The sequence below is a fragment of the Haematobia irritans genome, chromosome 3 (assembly GCF_050003625.1).
Source record: "Haematobia irritans isolate KBUSLIRL chromosome 3, ASM5000362v1, whole genome shotgun sequence".
NCBI lineage: Eukaryota > Metazoa > Arthropoda > Insecta > Diptera > Muscidae > Haematobia > Haematobia irritans.
In genome coordinates, this window is record NC_134399.1 from 8,432,449 (window position 1) to 8,452,961 (window position 20,513).

The window sequence follows — 20,513 nt, forward strand, 5'->3', positions numbered from 1 at the left end:
ATAAAATTTTGACAAAATTTTCTATATAAATAAAATTTTGACAAAATTTTCTATAGAAATAAAATTTTGGCGAAATTTTCTATAGAAATAAAATTTTGGCAAAATTTTCTATAGAAATAAAATTTTGGCAAAATTTTCTATAGAAATAAAATTTTGATAAAATTTCTATAGAAATAAAATTTTGATAAAATTTTCTATAGAAATAAATTTTTGACAAAAATTTTCTATAGAAATAAAATTTTGACAAATATTTTATATAGAAATAAAAATTTTGAATAGAAATGAAAATTTGACAAAGTTTTCTATCGACGTAAAATTTGGAAAATATTAACTTTTAAATAATATTAATTTAATTTGGAAAAATGGTCCGCTGGTACGAATTTTGATCCAATCATGGAAAAATGTTGGTCCAAAATGAAAAATCATTGAGGCAACGCTGGTGAGGGGTAACATTAGGGTCACTGAGTAAAATTATAAATTAGCGCTTGAGCTCCCACAATTACACAAAAATCCTTTGTCCGTTTCAATCCAAAGGCTCCATTTGCATCATTTTGTATGCCGTGGAATAAGGAGGAGGACGATTTACTTTACTCCTTTTTAATAATGTTGGAATAAAAAGAATTTCATATAAATCATTATTGTAAACCTGATTATTATACTGAACCGATTTCGAAAAAGAAATCCCCAAACTTATGGAAATTGTCCACCAAAACCCCAGTACCCATCCACGAAAAAATATCCCCGATTCGGAAAAAACTTACTAATACTGGCAACACGGCTCAGAAGAAAGTGAACGAAAACTTCAATAGCCAATTTAACTTTTTTTAGTTCAGGAATATTAATTAAGTTTAGTTCAATTCTCCTTTTTATTTCAATTTTGCTTACTGTAAAGACAAGAACTAAAAATTATACAACGAAATACTTAATTATACTAAATTTGAAATTGGAACAAAATAGTTCATAGTTCTACAATGAGTGAATGTTACTTAAATGGTTACTGTCTTGATCTTATGGTTATGGTTATGTTAGGTGGCAGCCCGATTTGGTCCATTGTGATACCACATTGGTGAACTTCTCTCTTATCACTGAGTGCTGCCCGATTCCATGTTAAGCTCCTTTTTATAGCCGAGTCCTTACGGCGTTCCACATTGCAGTGAAATCAAGAGAAGCTTTGAAACCCTCAGAAATGTCATCAGCATTACTGTCTTGATCTTCGTATACCGCTAAAGAATTAAAAAAAATGAACCCTATATGGCACTAAAGCCATTTTAATTCTATTTTACTTAATGGAATTATTATGTTTTGGGAAAGTTTTCTTATCTTTAGTAATTTTTTGTGTACGTTAGTTAAATGAACTAAAACAGGGGAAAAAATTATACACAAATGAAGCATAAACATTTACAAAATTCGTATGTCCCACAAAATAGTTCAGGGTTGCTTAAAATTTGTAAATTTTACTAATAATTTGCCTATCATGAACTTCGTAAACTAAAGATATTTTTGCAATTTTGAACCATGAATTTTTGAATTTTTTTCCTTCAAGCTTTGAAATTTTCTTTAATAAATGAACAAAGAAGTATTATGTTTAATACATTTTCTTGATTTATCGCATTTGAATAAATATGTACACTTAAAAAAAGTTTACTTGGATCCAAAGATTGTGACCTTCCCTTAAAGATTTTGGTATTGATTCCGAGCCAAAGATGCGGCTTCATTAAAATAAAGACATTTTTGACGGACCTCCCTGGCTTTAAATGTAGGATCAATAAAATTAAAATTGGATACAGATCTCAGTCATCGAATTTTTATTCTCTTTTTGTGATATAATAATAAAGGTATTTATATACAAACAAATTCCAATTTCAAACTCCAAATTATGCCACGTACTTCAAAGTAAAAACAATTTTCTTATTGCTAAAAAAAAACTTTACACCAAAGATGCAAATCCTTAAAATAAGTGTTAGCCTATATTTGAAGCGATTTTATCTTAAATTTAAAAATTCAATATGTCAGTTGAGTTAAAGACAATTTCTTTAAATAAAAAATGTTTTTCTTTATTTTAAGGAAAATTTGCCTTACTTCAAAGATCTGCAACTTCAGCAGAGAGAAGCAAAATTTCAAGATTTGTGTCCTAAATTTAATAAAAAAAAAAATTTGAAGCAAGGATTATAAACTTTCATTTAATTAAAATGTCATTATTTTAAAGAATTTTGTCCTTAACATTGCGTAAATTTCGATTCCTAAAATATAGGTTGCATAATCTTCCATATTAGGTCAATATTTTTATCAGTGTAGTAACTAACCATGACCTATAAAATTATATTGTCTTGAAGTTTTATTTAAAACTTTTACTAGTATATAACAATAACAATATTAATCTATACCAGAATAAAACAACTATCAAGGTCTCTCACGCCCTTTGTAAAATAATATGGAGCATTTACATGATAATCGATTAACTAGACTGAAATAATAGAATTTATCAAAGCCTAAAACAAAGTTTTGTATAATAATAGTCTGTCGCAGCTTAATTTCCCACTGTTCATGGTTTATCAAAATAAGTTTACACTCAAAAAAAAAATAGTTAAAGTCAAGGAAAGTATTTCATATTGGAGAAATTTTACCTAAAATATAATAATTTCGTTAAACCTGAAAAAGATTTATGGAGGCTTTTGTGTCACTGTTTTTTTTTTTGAGTGTATATAGCTTACAAAATGTTTGGTTTTTAATGTTTTTTTTTTTTTTTTTAATGTATATACAAAAATATTTATATATAAGAATATAAGTATGCATGCTTTTAATATCTTCTGTTTCTTAACGACAGCAGTTGTTTTTCTTATCATTTTACAAAACTCGTCTTTTATTCACTCTTTTTCGTTTGTGGTACAAAAGCCACTACGTTTTTTTCTATTTGTTTGCAGCCAACATTTGGGCCAAAAACACGTTTTTCTTTACTTTAAGGTACGGACATATGTCAGCAAATCTGATGTTGCTGTAATGATAACAATTCTTTGATCATAAACAAAATTCTTTTATGTTATCATAGCCATTGGGGAAAATTTAATTACGTTACCAAAAACCGGCCATCTTTGTGGCAAAAACTTCATATCAATCTGTGTTTCAAAGAAAACAGGCTTTTTTGGTTGCTCCCCAGCAAAGGTATTCTCTTCAGCCCATAAACAAAAGGTGCAACCTAATCACTGAACAAGTTAGCCAAGTTTTTCTCAAAGTCTTTTGGGTTAGGTGCCTGGCTTACATGTCTATAGTCGCCACGTATTGGTAGCAACAGCTGTTGAGGTATTTATAAAACACCTTGGGCTTGCATCAGTAATAAGAGTCAGTTTTTTTGTAACCTTTTTCCCTAGTCTTTTTTTAGAATCTCAGCTGTACGTCTTTGGACCTAAGGGAACGAATTGATTTTTTTCGTTTATTCTTTTACCTTTTACCTATCGTCAATTTCACTTTGTTGCCTGGGCCAGTTTGTCCATCCGTCTGTCTGTGTTAATCGGTTTCAAAAGCCCCATACATATTAGTTTATTGGCCTGGCGTAGAAGCTTAACTGGTGTAAATGACTGAAAATGAAACCAGGCTAGAAACTGCACAAGTTTTTTTATTTTTCATTGCTATTTTCAGAACATTAAATTTTAAGAGTGGAGGGTATGGCCACCGAATTAAGGCTAAAAATTATAATAGTATGTGAACCTATGTTTTGCCCCGCTACAAACAATTGGTGTCTAATTCCCATGGCAACAGACGAACGAAACGAAACCTGTCTACAAGGAGCCAAGGTCTTTATTTCTTGGGTGCGAATGCAAACAGCTGCCTCATTAAAGTATGTCCGGTCGGCAGACGTTGGCTTTTAAGATATTTTTTCCTCTGTATATAATCTCAGATTTCATTTATTCAGTTTGAGAACAAAAAACATGAGGATCATTGTTAAAAACATGGTGATGGGTTTATCTTATAATGGATAAGGATTCTGCTTTTCTTAAAAAAAAATCGGTGGAATCTGATTATTAGTTTTGGTCTGGATGAACTTAAGATATATTAAAAAAACAAAAAAATATTGACTCAATAAAAATATTAACTACCTTAGAAAAATGTATAATATATATTTTAAAAAATTGTCAACTAAATCGAGGCAAAAATTGGTCTCTGTGGGCAAATGAGTGTAAATCGGGCGAAAGCTATATATGGGAGCTATATCTAAATCTGAACTGATTTTGCTGATATTTTGCCAGTTTTTCGAGACTCATAAAATATTCGGATGTACGGAATTTGAGGAAGATCGGTTGATATACACGCCAATTATGACCATATCGGTGAAAAATATATATGGCAGCTATATCTAAATCTGAACCGATTTTTTCCAAAATAAAATAGGGACCGTCTTTGAGCCGAAACAGGACCCTATACCAAATTTTGGGACAATCGGACTAAAACATTTCGTCCTTAAAAAATTTAATCGAAATCGGCTGAGATTTCGAATTGCCTCGATTTTTCCCAAATTTTTGAACGGATTAAATATCACCATTTTCGAGGCAAAAATCGGAAACTGCTATTTTTTGAGTCAAAAATCGTCAAAATGCCGATAAATCAGCAAAATTAGCAGCACTGCTTCTGGGGATTCCCCTTGACATTTCTCTTTTGTCGTATTGGCTTATTTGGGATTGTAGGAGAATATCATCTAAGAACATTTCTCTTTCTAAAATTCTCTTAGGAGCTTATTCGCTCGATCATAAAAAGAGCGTTCTAATCAGTGTTGCCAATTTGGTCTTTCAATGTCAAAGGTCAATTTAATTTTTCTCGATTCTTATTGTGGTTATTTATTTCTAGCATTTTTTATTTATAGAAAAATTCCCTATAATTTTTCTGTTGATGAGAATAAAATTTAATTAAATGCAATTTTTTTCCATGGTACTCACTATTCTATGCTCAATTCAATCAATTTCCGTGTAAAAACAAATAGACATAGATTATATGTACATGGTTACGTGTTCGCTATATCTATGCACTTTCAAGCTATTTTTTTGCTTCCACACATGCCTATCAAGTTATAGCGAATGTTCACCATACCTATTACAATTCGAATCAAGTTGAGTTAAGTCAAGCCCCAACCAAGTCTATCTATAAATTGTGTAATTTTGTAATTTATTTATGGTGTGCTTTGTGACTAGATTACGTTTACACGTTCAAAGTGTTTTACACACAAAAACACACTGACTCATACACACGCACACGCAATTGTCAAGTTTGAAACAGCCATTTGAAATAATGCCACATGTGGCGAGAACTCATTGATTGTTTTGACGAAATATATGAAAAAAAAAAAAAATCATATTGGCATGATACGAAGCAAAAAACAAAACCACATGTGTACATACAGATAGTATGTCTGTTAGGTTTGTAGATTTTTTGTTTTTGATTTAGGAGACAAAGAGGAAGTACATTTTATGTACTGTGGAAATTTAGTAATGAATCTTTTTGTGAATTATTTATAACTTATTTCCGTTACATACAAATCGGTTGCATTTCATAAATGCAAGTGTCCAAATTTACAAATAGACTTGTTTTTAAAGAAAAAAAGTGATTATTGTGATCAAATTATAAAAATAAAATAATAAATTTGAAAATGTTATAATCTCAAACAAAAAATAACTTTCTCGAAGAAAATAGTTTATTTCATTTAAATCTTAGTGATGATCTGAGCTGCATTGTCAAAACGTTAGATGTATGTATATGTATGAGGGCATTACTCTCTCTATCTCCCTTGCTTGAATATTGTTTGAGAATAATTGAAGATAAGTAACAGTTACTTTTCAACATTGATATGTACAGTATGTCAAGAAAGTCTTTTGGCATTGCCAAATATTTCAAATTACAGAAATAATTGAAGTAAAAATCGAGTTGTTAATTCGTTTTGAGAAAAATAAAATATGTATACTTTGCAAAATACATAATAAAATATTTTTTAAAATTAAATTATATTTAATTTTGGAACAAAACATAATTTTTATCCTATTGTCAAAACACTTTCTTGACCTACTGTATATACGTTTGTCCCTCTACCTAACCTCTCTCTTCCTCTCTCATTTATGGCTCAAGATAAAAGCTACAGTGATAAATAAATGAACAGCCTATCGATTGATTTAATCAGCAGTTTTATAACGTCCCCAAAGCTATGAATCATTGTTTGTTTACATTTTGTTTCTTTGTATGTATCAATATTTATTAGTATGTGTTTTTCGGAGAAATTCAGCAATATTTCGAAGAATTTCGAAATAGTGTTTAAAATTCTCCAGTAAAGTGAATTACACAAAATTCCACAATATTTTAAGTGATCTGAATTCGAACGACATTTTATATTATTTGCAAATCATTTCATTTATTGTTTATATTATCAGCATGTGGAATACATATTCCTTGGCATTAGAGTAATTAAAAGGTGACGACAACAATAATGTAATAAATACATGCCTGCTATGAATCATTTGTATATTTGCGTGTATAATACTTAGAGTGTGTGACAGATTGTTATTATTATCAACATGTGCGAAATAAGCAATAACAACTAATTAACAAATGACGAATTTATTATTTTACTAGTGTTAAACTTAATTGGGATTTTCGATAGAACTAATAACAAATGAAATATTTTGTGAAAATTGAAGCTCCTACCGTTTGGGGAGGAAATGTTGAAAGGCGATAGATGTAATACGATACAGATGACCCGATTTCTATATTGCATCTATATACATATTGTATTTATCTTGGATATTCTCTCTACAAAATCTAAAATTTCGTTTCCGAGAGGAGAGAAATTAATTTTTTGCATGAAAGAAATTCATATTGTATAAATTTCGTGCTCTAAAATATATGACAATAGTTTTCAGTGTACCTTTTTTTGAATTAATTAAATCATATCCCATGAAATCTCTCAAACTTGGACACTCTGAAAACCGAACACCTTCCAAAAGTCGACAGTTACCTGGGGACATTTTCTATATTAACCTCTCATAACTGGACACCTTCCAAATGTGGACAAAATTTAGGCGACCGTGGGTGTCCACCTTTCAGTGGTTTCACGGTTTTGTAATAAAACATGAAATTTTATTAAAGACAACTTTATATGCTATTATGTAAAGTAATTCTCAGTATATTTTTTTGGAAAAAAACTATTTGTAGCGCCACAAATACATTAACATAAGTGAATTAACACACTAAGGCTATTCATATTTTTCAATTGCTAAAAAACATACTTTTCAAACTTATATATAAAGCCAACAATCCACCAGAATTTATACCATTTGAATGTACCAACAGCACATTCTTTTTAAATTATGCGTAACTGAAATTATTAGAGACTGTTTTGTTTTCCTGCAATTTAGAAAATGTTACTGAACCGAAAACGACCTTGTCATAGTTTTACTCCCACACATACTACATATTTATCGAAATACCAATAATAGTTACAATTTCATATTATTATTATAGTTGCGCCACAATGGTTAGAATCACATTTTTAGTAGACTTTTGGAAAAAACGAATTAATTCGAACTTGACCTATAATATCATAGTAGCTACGGAAAATTTTTACAAAAACAAACAAAAAATAATATAAAAATATTTAAATTCTTAAATTTCAATAATAATTTAATCCATATTTCAAGAAAGCGTCTATTAATTTATTTCTTCAAAGATGTATTCAATTTTAAACTTGATCTTATTAAAAAAAATTAAAAGCAAAAGTTTTAATCCTAAAATAATAATTCGATCTCAACTGGTTTTAATATAACAATCTTGCAGGTTTTCCTTCCAGTTTCTTGTCTTTTTCCTTTCTCTCTATATTAGATTAAAATATTTCTTGTTATCTTTAGCCTAGTTTTTCACGTTATTTCCATTTTCATTTCGATATGACAAAATCAGATCTATTGAATTTATATAAAGATGGGGGACAACTAAACATGCGTAATGTAATTGTAACAAACACTCGATTTTCAAGTGAATGCGTTTATGTTATTACCGTTATTTTTCGCTCTCCCCCTCCTCTCTCTCATTCTCTCGCCAACATGAAATTTCTATTTGATGCGTGTGAAGTCATCGTCGAAACAAGCTTAGCTTCGACAACATTCAATTTGTGGTGTCGTATCTTCAGCACGTTTCATCTCTCATCTTTAGGTTGCATCACATTATGATGAGGAGCTTAACATAAGATTAAATGTATGTAATATCATATGTTGAAAAACCACACAAACACACACATACATACATTTTAAAACAGTTAATAAATAGATGGCAAGAGAGAAGAATAAAGGTAAAAAATATGGAGAAAGATGTTTTTAGTTGAACTTGTTTTCTTTCTTCAAGTCTTAATATGAAATGCTCACATATTTCTCATACACGTTTGCACTGATAGACATTTCAAAGTTGTGTAAATACGCTCTACTAAATGGCATTTTGGAATGTAAAACGGAAAGAGGAAGTACAGCAATGTTTATTTTGACAAATGTCAAATGAGTTAACATTGTTTTGTGCCTATAGATATTTAGAAAGCTTAACAACAATTTATAATATAATTTAATAAAACAATCCCTAAAATCAATATGTTTTGGGTTATTTCCATTCTGTGTTTTTTATATTTAGAAAACCTTTTTAAACATTTCCTCTAAAATCTTGTGGTCATTATTGAGTGTTTTTTGGGAAAGTTTTCATATCTTTCTCTAACCCAATTCAAGAGTTATTCAAGTTATATACATACATATTAGCGTTTAAGCTATTAACACCAACATCCGATACTTTGCCAACCTAAAATAAGCTAAATAATATTTAAAAGCAATTAATAATATTTATGCTATGGTCAGGTGTTTTTCCCCCCGTTTTTTTTTTCTTTTTTGTGAAGTATTATGTGTAAATTATGACTTTTAGTTTGCTAAATTGTATGAAAACATTTTAACTCGTTAGAAAGTCATTAACCTTTTTTGTATAAATAATAAAAAATAGGAAATACTTAATACATCTTCATCGCCTTCATGAGTCGATTTATTTTTTGTAGCCAAAGGCATGGACAGTGAAAACTTACACAAGAAAAATTAAGAAAATAAAACTCATCGAATTATTTATGTGGGTATAAAAAATTGAGAAATTATTAAAAATAACAGAATTCCTTTATTTGTAAATTTTACAAAAAATTATGGTGAACAGATCATTTGGCAAAAAGTTATAATTCCAATAAAATGTATTTATCGGTTATACAGGGACCTAGGAGTTCATTGGTCTATACTAAAAACCTTTTTTAAATTTGGCATATCTGCCAACTGAAAATAGTATTGCTTTATTTATAGACTTGAATATGAATAAATTTCAATAAACAATTTGTATAGGAAATTGTTAAAACCAAAACAAAAAAAAAATGTAATTCATTTTTATACGATTTTCTTTTTCACCAGTATTTGCTTAGTTTAACACAAAACCATCGAACCATAACAAATTTATGGTTCGTCCGTCCACATGGTTTATATTTTATACAAAAGACCATAGTACAAATATTTTTGGAGTTTTGAGCCAAAAAAAAAAAAGAAACTATTTTAATGGGTTACTATTTTCCAATGTACAATAAACAAATTGCATGTTGTCTGCCGCCAAAAAAAAAAACTATTGTATATGAAATTATAGTACATAAACTAGGGAAAAAATTATATGCCAAATAGTTTTTGAGGTCAATGTATGTGATATATTTGAGCTATGGATCAGTTTTTAAAATTTTCCTTCTTTAAAAAGAGTAGGATGTAAACTTTTCTCAATAATCACTTAAATACTAACAGAATTATTTATATTTATATTCAATCAATTTGTCAAAATTTTATTTCTATAGAAAATTTTCTCAAAATTTTATTTCTATAGAAAATTTTGTCAAAAATTTATTTCTATAGAAAATTTTGTCAAAATTTAATTTCTATAGAAATATTTTTAAAAATTTTATTTCTATAGAAAATTTGGTCAAAATGTTATTTCTATAGAAAATTTTATGAAAATTTTTCTATAGAAAATTTTGTCAAATTTTTATTTCTATAGAAAATGTCAAAATTTTTTCAAAATTTTGTCAAAATTTTATTTCTTTAAAAAATGTCAAAATTTTATTTCAATGGAATATTCTGTCTGAGTAAATACTAACAGAATTATTTATTTATATTCAATCAATTTGTCAAAATTATTTCTATAGAAAATTTTTTCAAAATTTTATTTCTATAAAAATTTTTGTCAAAATTTTATTCCTATAGAAAATTTTGTCAAAATTTTATTTCTATAGAAAATTTTCTCAAAATTTTATTTTTATAGAAAATTTTCCCAAAATTTTATTTCTATAGAAAATTTCGTCAAAATTTTATTTCTGTAGAAAATTTTCTTAACATTTTATTTCTATAGAAAATTTTCTCAAAATTTTATTTCTATAGAAAATTTTCTCAAAATTTTATTTCTATAGAAAATTTTCTCAAAATTTTATATCTATAGAAATTTTCTCAAAATTTTATTTCTATAGAAAATTTTCTCAAATTTTTATTTCTATAGAAAATTTTCTCAAAATTTTATTTCTATAGAAAATTTTCTCAAATTTTTATTTCTATAGAAAATTTTCCCAAAATTTTATTTCTATAGAAAATTTCGTCAAAATTTTATTTCTGTAGAAAATTTTCTCAAAATTTTATTTCTATAGAAAATTTTCTCAAAATTTTATTTCTATAGAAAATTTTGTCAAAATTTTATTTCTATAGAAAATTTTCTCAAATTTTTATTTCTATAGAAATATTTTTCAAAATTTTATTTCTATGGAAAATTTTGTCAAAATTTTATTTCTATAGAAAATTTTACCAATTTTTTTTTTCTATAGAAAATTTTGTCAAAATTTTATTTATATAGAAAATTTTGTCAAAATTTTATTTCTATAGAAAATTTTTTCAAAATTTTATTTCTATAAAAAATTTTCTCAAAATTTTGTTTCTATAGAAAATTTTGTCAAATTTTATTTCTATAGAAAATTTTCTCAAATTTTTATTTCTATAGAAAATTTTCCCAAAATTTTATTTCTATAGAAAATTTCGTCAAAATTTTATTTCTATAGAAAATTTTCTTAACATTTTATTTCTATAGAAAATTTTCTCAAAATTTTATTTCTATAGAAAATTTTCTCAAAATTTTATTTCTATAGAAAATTTTCTCAAAATTTTATTTCTATAGAAAATTTTGTCAAAATTTTATTTCTATAGAAAATTTCGTCAAAATTTTATTTCTGTAGAAAATTTTCTCAAAATTTTATTTCTATAGAAAATTTTCTCAAAATTTTATTTCTATAGAAAATTTTTTCAAAATTTTATTTCTATAGAAAATTTTGTCAAAATTTTATTTCTATAGAAAATTTTCTCAAAATTTTATTTCTATAAAAAATTTTCTCAAAATTTTATTTCTATAAAAAATTTTCTCAAAATTTTGTTTCTATAGAAAATTTTGTCAAATTTTATTTCTATAGAAAATTTTCTCAAATTTTTATTTCTATAGAAAATTTTCCCAAAATTTTATTTCTATAGAAAATTTCGTCAAAATTTTATGTCTATAGAAAATTTTCTTAACATTTTATTTCTATAGAAAATTTTCTCAAAATTTTATTTCTATAGAAAATTTTCTCAAAATTTTATTCCTATAGAAAATTTCGTCAAAATTTTATTTCTGTAGAAAATTTTCTCAAAATTTTATTTCTATAGAAAATTTTCTCAAAATTTTATTTCTATAGAAAATTTTGTCAAAATTTTATTTGTATAAAAAATTTTCTAAAAATTTTATTTATATAGAAAATTTTGTCAACATTTTATTTCTATAGAAAATTTTCTCAAAATTTTATTTCTATAGAAATATTTTTCAAAATTTTATTTCTATAGAAAATTTTACCAAATTTTATTTCTATAGAAAATTTTCTCAAATTTTTATTTCTATAGAAAATTTTCTCAAATTTTTATTTCTATAGAAAATCTTGTCAAAATTTTATTTCTGTAGAAAATGTTGTCAAAATTTTATTTCTTTAGAAAATTTGGTCAACATTTTAATTCTGTAGAAATTTTGTCAAAATTTTATTTCTATAGAACATTTTGTCAAAAATGTATTTCTATAGAAAATTTTGTCAAAATTTTATTTCGTTAAAATTGTATTTTCCATCACCGATTGATTCCATTAAATATAAATAATTTGACAAATTCGCGAAATCATCAATTATTATTTTATTTAGTGAAACATTTTAGTTGATATTTGTGCTTATGTAAGATAAAAATTGATTATAGCAGCACTCTTTGATATGAAAGAAATTCATCTTAAGTTAAAAACCAATGGTCTATACTAAGTATAATTTTAAATAGTATCGTATAGGGTGCATTGTTATTCGATATAAAGTGAAGGTTACAGATATATATAAAGATCAGCAAATATAATTCCTGAACGTTCACAAAGACAATATTATTTCAACGTTGGTTCTTTGTTTTTCAAAGAAAAAATTGTAGTAAAGTTATCTTGCAAGTTTTGGTAGAACAAAGAAGTTTTTGCTTTATTACTACGACATGTAAACGACCTTGCATTACAAATTCCTCCGGCAAGGTTATATCAAGATGTCTTTTGTTTGTTGCAATGTACCAACTATGGCATTAATTAATTTCTACAACTATTGCGCTTTGATTACAAGACTCATTGCTGTAAATTAATTTGTTCTACTTCTTTTGGTACAGGCTCAGTCAGTTATGGTCACGATTTAAAACTTTTTTTTAGTAATGCATTATCATTAAACTACATAGTAACCACTTATGTTTTTTTCTCTTTCTATAAACAGAACACTTGTTTAACATTTATGGTTGCAGAACTTTGAATATGTTTTTGCTTCAGCAAGTACAACTCATTAAACTGGTCAATAAACTTGTCAGCATATAAAGTGATCTTGGAATTGCTGGGAACACAAGCAACTAATAGATTTGACAAATGAATGACTTAAATGTTTATAAACGCATGTGTGTACCCATGTCAATTGAAATAGGGTCGCATAAAATGCAAAAGAGTGTAACAAGATTTTGTTCATATATTGTTGTTCTATATAAAGATGAAGTGGAATGTTTGAATTCAACAAAAAAAAAACTGCTGTGGACAAGAAGAGAAATATGCTTTTGGGTTTGAGTTAAAGTGGGTTTGAGTCAGCCCAAGAAAGGCTCCGTGTGAACAGAATATACTCATCCGGTCCCTTTTATTCAACCAATAAAGACTGTCAAGCCCCATATAACCTTACTTATAAGTCTCAGTGTCGATAGCCTTTAGTATTGATTTACCGGGGAAAATGATTCATTTTCGGTCTTAATGTGAGTACTATGTTCGGTTTTCGAGTTGAAAATCACTTTATTTTTCTACAGAAATAAAATTTTGAATATAGAAATAAATTGTTGACAAAATTTTCTATAAAAATAAAATTTTGACGACATTTTCTAGAGCAATAAAATTTTGACGAAATTTTCTAGAGAAATAAAATTTTGACAAAATTTTCTACAGAATTAAAATTTTGACGAAATTTTCCATAAAAATAAAATTTTGACGAAATTTTCCATAAAAATAAAATTTTGATGAAATTTTCCATAAAAATAAAATTTTGACAAAATTTTCAACAGAAATAAAATTGTTACAAAATTTTCTATAGAAATAACATTTTGACAAAATTGTCACAGAAATAAAATTTGGAAAAATTTTTCAAATATTTATAGAAATTTTGAAAAATTTTCTATAGAAAAAAAAATTTTTTTCTATAGAACTAAAATTTTTTTATATAGAAATTTTGTCAAAATTTTCTACAGAAAAAAAATTGTGACACAATTTTCCATAGAAATCAAATTTTGAAAAATTTTCTATAGAAATAAAATTTCGAAAAATTTTCTATAGAAAAAAATTTTGACAAAATTTCCTATAGAAATAAAATTTTGACAAATTTTTCTTTAGAAATAAAATTTTGACAACATTTTCTATAGAAATAAAATTTTGACAAAATTTTCTATAGAAATAAAATTTTGACAAAATTTTCTATAGAAATAAAATTTTGACAAAATTTCCTATAGAAATAAAATTTTTACTAAATTTTATATAGAAATAAAATTTTGCAAAATTTTTCTATAGAAACAAAATTTTGACAAAATTTTCTACAGAAATAAAATTGTGACAAAAGTTTCCATAGAAATAAAATTGTTACAACATTTTCTATAGAAATAAAATTTTGACAAAATTTTTCAAAAATTTGTAGAAAATTTTGAAAATTTTTCGATAGAAAAAAAATTTGACAAAATTTCCTATAGAAATAAAATTTTGACAAATTTTTCTATAGAAATAAAATTTGGACAAAATTTTCTATAAAAATAAAATTTTGACAAAATTTTCTATAAAAATAAAATTTTGACAAAATTTCCTATAGAAATAAACTTTTTACTATATTTTATATAGAAATAAAATTTTGCCAAATTTTTCTATAGAAAAAAAATTTGACAAATTTTCTACAGAAATAAAATTGTGACAAAATTTTCCATAGAAATAAAATTGTTACAAAATTTTCTATAGAAATAAAATTTTGACAAAATTGTCTACAGAAATAAAATTTTTGAAAAATTTTTCAAAAATTTATAGAAAATTTTGAAAAATTTTCTATAGAAATAAAATTTTTAAAATTTTTCTATAGAAAAAAATTTGACAAAATTTCCTATAGAAATAAAATTTTGACAAATTTTTTCTATAGAAATAAAATTTGGACAAAATTTTCTATAAAAATAAAATTTTGACAAAATTTTCTATAGAAATAAAATTTTGACAAAATTTCCTATAGAAATAAGATTTTTACTATATTTTATATAGAAATAAAATTTTTCCAAATTTTTCTATAGAAAAAAATTTTGACAAATTTTCTACAGAAATAAAATTGTGACAAAATTTTCCATAGAAATAAAATTGTTACAAAATTTTCTATAGAAATAAAATTTTGACAAAATTGTCTACAGAAATAAAATTTTGAAAAAATTTTCAAAAATTTATAGAAATATATAGAAAAATTTATAGAAATTTTGAAAAATTTTCTCTAGAAAAAAATTTTGACAAAATTTCCTATAGAAATAAAATTTTGACAATTTTTTTTTTCTTTTTTTCTTTTTTCTACACGAATAAAATTGTGACAAAATTTTCCATAGAAATAAAATTGTTACAAAATTTTCTATAGAAATAAAATTTTGACAAAATTGTCTACAGAAATAATTTTTTTTCAAAACACTTTCATGATTCCAAAAACCACTAGCTTTTAGAGGATAATAAGTAAATTTTATTTATTTATTTATTTCAAACAATAAATAGATACAAGAAACTGTGGTGTAAAATAAAATGGATGTTTTTGTCTTATATTCCCTCTGATTTTACTTAAGCTTTATTGCTTTTTTGATGCTTGTAAGCCCTCCAGTTTAGTTTAGCAGAATAAATTTACAAGACTTATCATTTTATATATAAACAATGCAAGGTCAAGTCTTTAAGGTCCCCAATGTCAGTTGTACATTATTGGGCAAACTATTACTCATATGAAGATTTTTTGTTGATTTGGATTCTCGACCTCTTTCATGATCTTTTGTTTTGCTCTCGGTTTGTGAGATGATGATGAGCCGAAACGAGAAATCAAGTTCATAATTATTATGTATGCATATGCAGAGAGTGAGACTCATGTAACATGCCAGTCATCCATTATAGTTTTCTGGGTAATGAGTAATAATTAACTTTAATAACAATATGTTTGTAGGCCATAGAATAAAGAACCATGAATTAAATTATAAAAAAAATTAAATAATATGCAAAAAAAAGGAATGAATAAACACAAAAGTTCAAGAACAGAAATAAAAAACTTTTTCAAAGGGTGCCTTTGCTATAAGAAGGCATATCCTTCTCTTTCAGATGAAAATAAAATCTAAAAGTCATAAATTAAAATAATAAATTAATTTCTTATATTAATTTCCGATAAAAATATATAATATTATCAATATGTGTTTGAACTGGGTTTGCTTTCAAATTCAAATAAAATTGTAAACAAACAAAATGATTTATTTAATTAATTAATTTCTGATTTGATTAAAATAATTATGGTTAGTTCATCATCCTATGATTAGTACTTAACTATATGAGATCATCTGGTTTATCGATATATACCATAAATAATAACAAGACTTTGAGAAAGCTGCCCTAAAATTGAGTTTACGTTCAGATGCAATTAAAACCGATTTCAAATCGAACTCACCAAAAAATGTGTTTTGTCTTCAATCATTAAATTAGTAGATCCAATTAATTTTTAATTGAAAGTCAATTTAAAAATTAATTGATCCAATTAAAAAATTAATTGATACTATTAATTTTTGTGATTGATTCTTGTTTTAATTAAAAAATTTGTTAAATCAATTAAATTTTTAATTGAATATTTTTTAAAACTCAATTAAGATTTTAATTTCGTGAATTATTTTTGTGAGTAATGTTATATTGAAAAAAAGACAAATTGTAAATGTAGTCTTTGCGCTTTTTATAAATAATTCAAATCGGAAAATTATTAATTCAATTATTTAAGTCAATTTTATATTATTATTACTTACTATTATAATACATTATTTCTATTATTACTATTACTATTATTATACATTTTTTTAATTCTCCAATATATTTACTAATCAATTTTATCTTTATTTTTACAGCCAAATGAATCTGGTTTTGTGCTATTGGGTGATCTCTCGGTGGAAACATCGACTGATATGGACTATGATGACTTTTCAATGTGCCCACCATCACCATGTGATGTTGAATTTGTTAATGCTAATATTGTGATTGATGGTAAATCAAGTATTCGACAAAAATCCAAAGATGCAACGGTAAGTTAAAAAAAAAAAAAAAACTAAATAAAATTAAGAAAAAATTATCAAAACTTCATTCAAATACAAAACAAGGAATAACAATTTGGGTTTTGCTCTATTTCGCTATTGTAAATGAAAATTGTCAAAAGAAAATTTCTAAAGCAAAATTATTTGAACTTAATTTACAAACTTATGTATTGTATATTGGCAACCCATTATTTCAGCCTCAGTTAGACTATTCAGTCCATATTGACACACCACGTGGTGAACTTCTTTCTTATCACTCAGTACTGGCCAATTTTATGTTTAGCTCAACGACAAGGGATCTATTTTTAAAACCAAGTCCGAACAGCGTTTCACATTTCGGCGAAACCGCCTAGAGAAGTTTAGAAACACTCCAGTATTAGAGTGGATAAACCACCGAACTGAGAGTGGATAAACCACCGAAGAACAACTTTTTGGTGTTTGGTCAAAACTGGAAATTTCTTGTTGGATATCTTAGAGATTTGGCCAATTGATGTTTTGCAGATTGATTTTAACATATTATAATTTTGTTTTGTTTAATTCACAATAAAACAAAATACGATTGTGAATTATTAGAATAGTAAAAAATAAAAAGCAAATATATATTTTTATTGTGCCTTAATTTGCTACTATCTAATGGTAAATAGATTAGGCCAAATCTTACATTGCTTTCAGCCAAATAAACATTTCCTCCATTCATAATAAATTTATTGTGAATTGACAGAATAATAAAAATTAAAAAACTGCACTTTTATTCAATTAGCTCTCTCTCCTAAACGATTCATTTAATAATGTTATTTAAAATTTTTGGGATTTCGCATCCCAGCAAAAAAATTTGAAAGTTCTTCCAAAGGCACAACTTTAAAATCACTTCCAGAAGATGCACTCCCAATGATGTTCTTTATTTTAACTACATAGGAAGTTCTTTTAATTCAATTTTTTTAACTTGATTTTTTCATACTTTTAATGGATGATTTTAACTTTTTTTGTTTCAAATAGGTTAAAAACAGAGTAAGAATTCATACACAGAAAAAAGAGCAAAGTTTTCTTTTGACGCTAAAAAATATTCTTTTAAAGCAAATAAAAACTGTCAGAGGCAATCTTAGGATAGCTTATCACAAATTCGAGTTAATTTGCTCCAAACGAAAATACATTATAGGAAAGGGGAATTTCGCTTGTCTAAAATTTCGTTCCGGAGGAAAGTATTTTTTCTTTGCGTGTAAAATGGTACAAATCATTTAAATTTTGTCGACAAAAATGCTAAATCCAATCTGAAAAAATTGTGCATTATTGAAAATATTTGAGGTCAAACGTTTCCGACGAGCGTTAAAATAATAAAAAATTATAATAATTATTTATTTGACAAATATCACAGAATTTTTTAATTTACATCCAAAACATTGAATTCGGATCACACCTAAAGAAGTGATGCAAATTCAGTGCAACGGCTGTTGAAATGGAGAACTTCCTTCCTATGACAAGTCCATTTTAAATTCATCGCTTCTGCGTCAATTTTGCACCACTTCCGGATCCAAAAAGAACATTTTCATTACTTTTTTGGCGACGCTTTTTTTTGCTGGGATGTGTATATAGTATTAGACTATGAATTACACGACGTTTTGTAGTGGGCATAAAGATAAATTCCGAATTTAGTTAGCACAGATATAAAAACATTTTTAGCAGAGCTATGTTATTTAGTTAACAGGGGGTTATAAAGGCGTTAACAGAGCTATGTTCTGTGCAAACCAATGAGAGATATTTTTTGGTCACAAGGAAAAAATCTTAAATAGTCTTTCTGACCAATTTAATTGATCTAAAATGAATATTGGCCTTATCCTGTTGGCATTGTCAATTTGCAGAAAATTTTGTTTTTCGGTACAATTCCGGGAGATGATGTTCCTCCTGTGGCCATTCGGACAATGGCCCCCAACTGAAAGACCTTAAAGTGCTCTATAAGAATATTTAAGAATTTGTCCTAATGATCAAAAAAATCTTTCATTGGTTTGCGCAGAACATTGCCTTCGTAGTTATTTACAGTGCTCTGTTAATTCCTTCATGAAGCTCTTTTAGCTAACAGAGCATGGCTAAAAAGTGGTTTGTGTCTGAGCTAAATATATTCGCACTTTTGACACACATGGTTTTGTAATAAATAGACAATATCTAATCTATTTTATAGAAAATTTTGAAAGGTTCATTCCCGGATTATGACTTGATCTAACATCTATTAAATGTTAAAGCTATATACGTTTGTAAATTCTCGTCGAAAGTGGCAGCAAGTGCTATTTTTTACTATTGTGAATTATTATTCCTTTCCAATTACCCTTGAGGCCTTAAATAATAAAAAAATATTATTTATTTTTTTAATAATAAAATAATTTTTATGTTTTGTTTTGTTTTGTTTTTTTTTTTTTTTATTAATTTAACAAATTGCAAACTAGATTGACTAATTGAAAGTTGCCATTCCCTCATCTACCTCAAATTTAATTCCTAAAAACGTTTAATACTATTTATGCAAGACTTTCAAATCAGCCATTTGCCAAATTTGTTTTTTTTCTATATTTCTTTTCATTCACACTTACTTTCATTTTAGCTAAAGATCGTGACTGAAATGTTGATATGAGAATTCATAGCTGTTAGAAATATTCAAGTCAAGAATTTAATTTTCTTAATAGCCTTATAAAGAACGATTGAATAGGCTAGTGTTGCATTTGTTCGTCCATTGTAAACAAACAAAAATGCCACAATTATTTTTAACACGTCGTTTTATTATTGATGCTCATGGATGACGTAAAATCCCATTGGAATTCTACTTTTTTTTGTCCAATGCATTTTCCTTTTTGGCATTTCCGGATGTTTTTATTGATTTGTAATTAAAATAAAATGTAAGAAAACAAAATACTCGGATTATCTACACAGAAAAAATTTTCACGAAAATTTGTCCAATTAAAATCTTAATTGAGTTTTAAAAATATTCAATTAAACATTTATTTTTTATTCCAAATTTTTTTTTAATTGAAACAAAAATCAATCTTAAAAAATTAATAGTATCAATTAATTTTTTAATTGGATCAATTAATTTTTTTTAATTGACCTTTAATTAATTTTTTAATTGATAATATAATTTCTGTAATTGAGGACATTTCAATTAAAAAATTAATTTTTTTGATTGAATTTTAATTAATTTTTTAATTGATAATATAATTTCTGTAATTGAGGACATTTCAATTAAAAAATTAATTGTATCAATTAATTTCGTGATTGAATTAGAATTTTTTTGTGTGTAGACCTAAGAATTTGAAAACAAAACAAAAAATACATTAATATATCTAATATATCTAATAATCTAAGTGTTTGCATAAATTTTGCGGTATAATAGGCAACACTGTTGTTAACCTTACATTCACAATAAGGTCATTCACAATAAATTATTAGAAACGATGGGAGATTAGTGGGACATATATGTACCCATAAAAGGGGCATATGTGTACTCAGATTTCTTTTTGTATGAGAAATGTTTTTTCTATCCAAAGCGCCGCGCTGCTAACATTGAAAACTCGACTGACTTCC

The 20,513-nt window shown here is 25.9% G+C and overlaps 2 protein-coding genes across 5 annotated transcripts in view; both read left to right on the forward strand.

Moving 5' to 3' along the window:
• RpLP2 (ribosomal protein LP2) overlaps positions 1–20,513 on the forward strand; it is a 507,190-nt gene that overhangs the window by 72,583 nt on the left and 414,094 nt on the right. The window lies entirely within an intron of this gene.
• bif (protein phosphatase 1-binding protein bifocal) overlaps positions 1–20,513 on the forward strand; it is a 112,119-nt gene that overhangs the window by 58,558 nt on the left and 33,048 nt on the right. For all 4 annotated transcript variants that reach the window (XR_012720472.1, XR_012720471.1, XM_075300279.1 and 1 more), the window contains exon 3: positions 16,767–16,940. Coding sequence is in view for 2 of the 4 variants with exons in the window: in XM_075300279.1 (XP_075156394.1) it covers positions 16,767–16,940 (174 nt within the window). In the remaining 2 variants the exon portion in view is untranslated. The remainder of the gene's footprint in view (positions 1–16,766; positions 16,941–20,513) is intronic.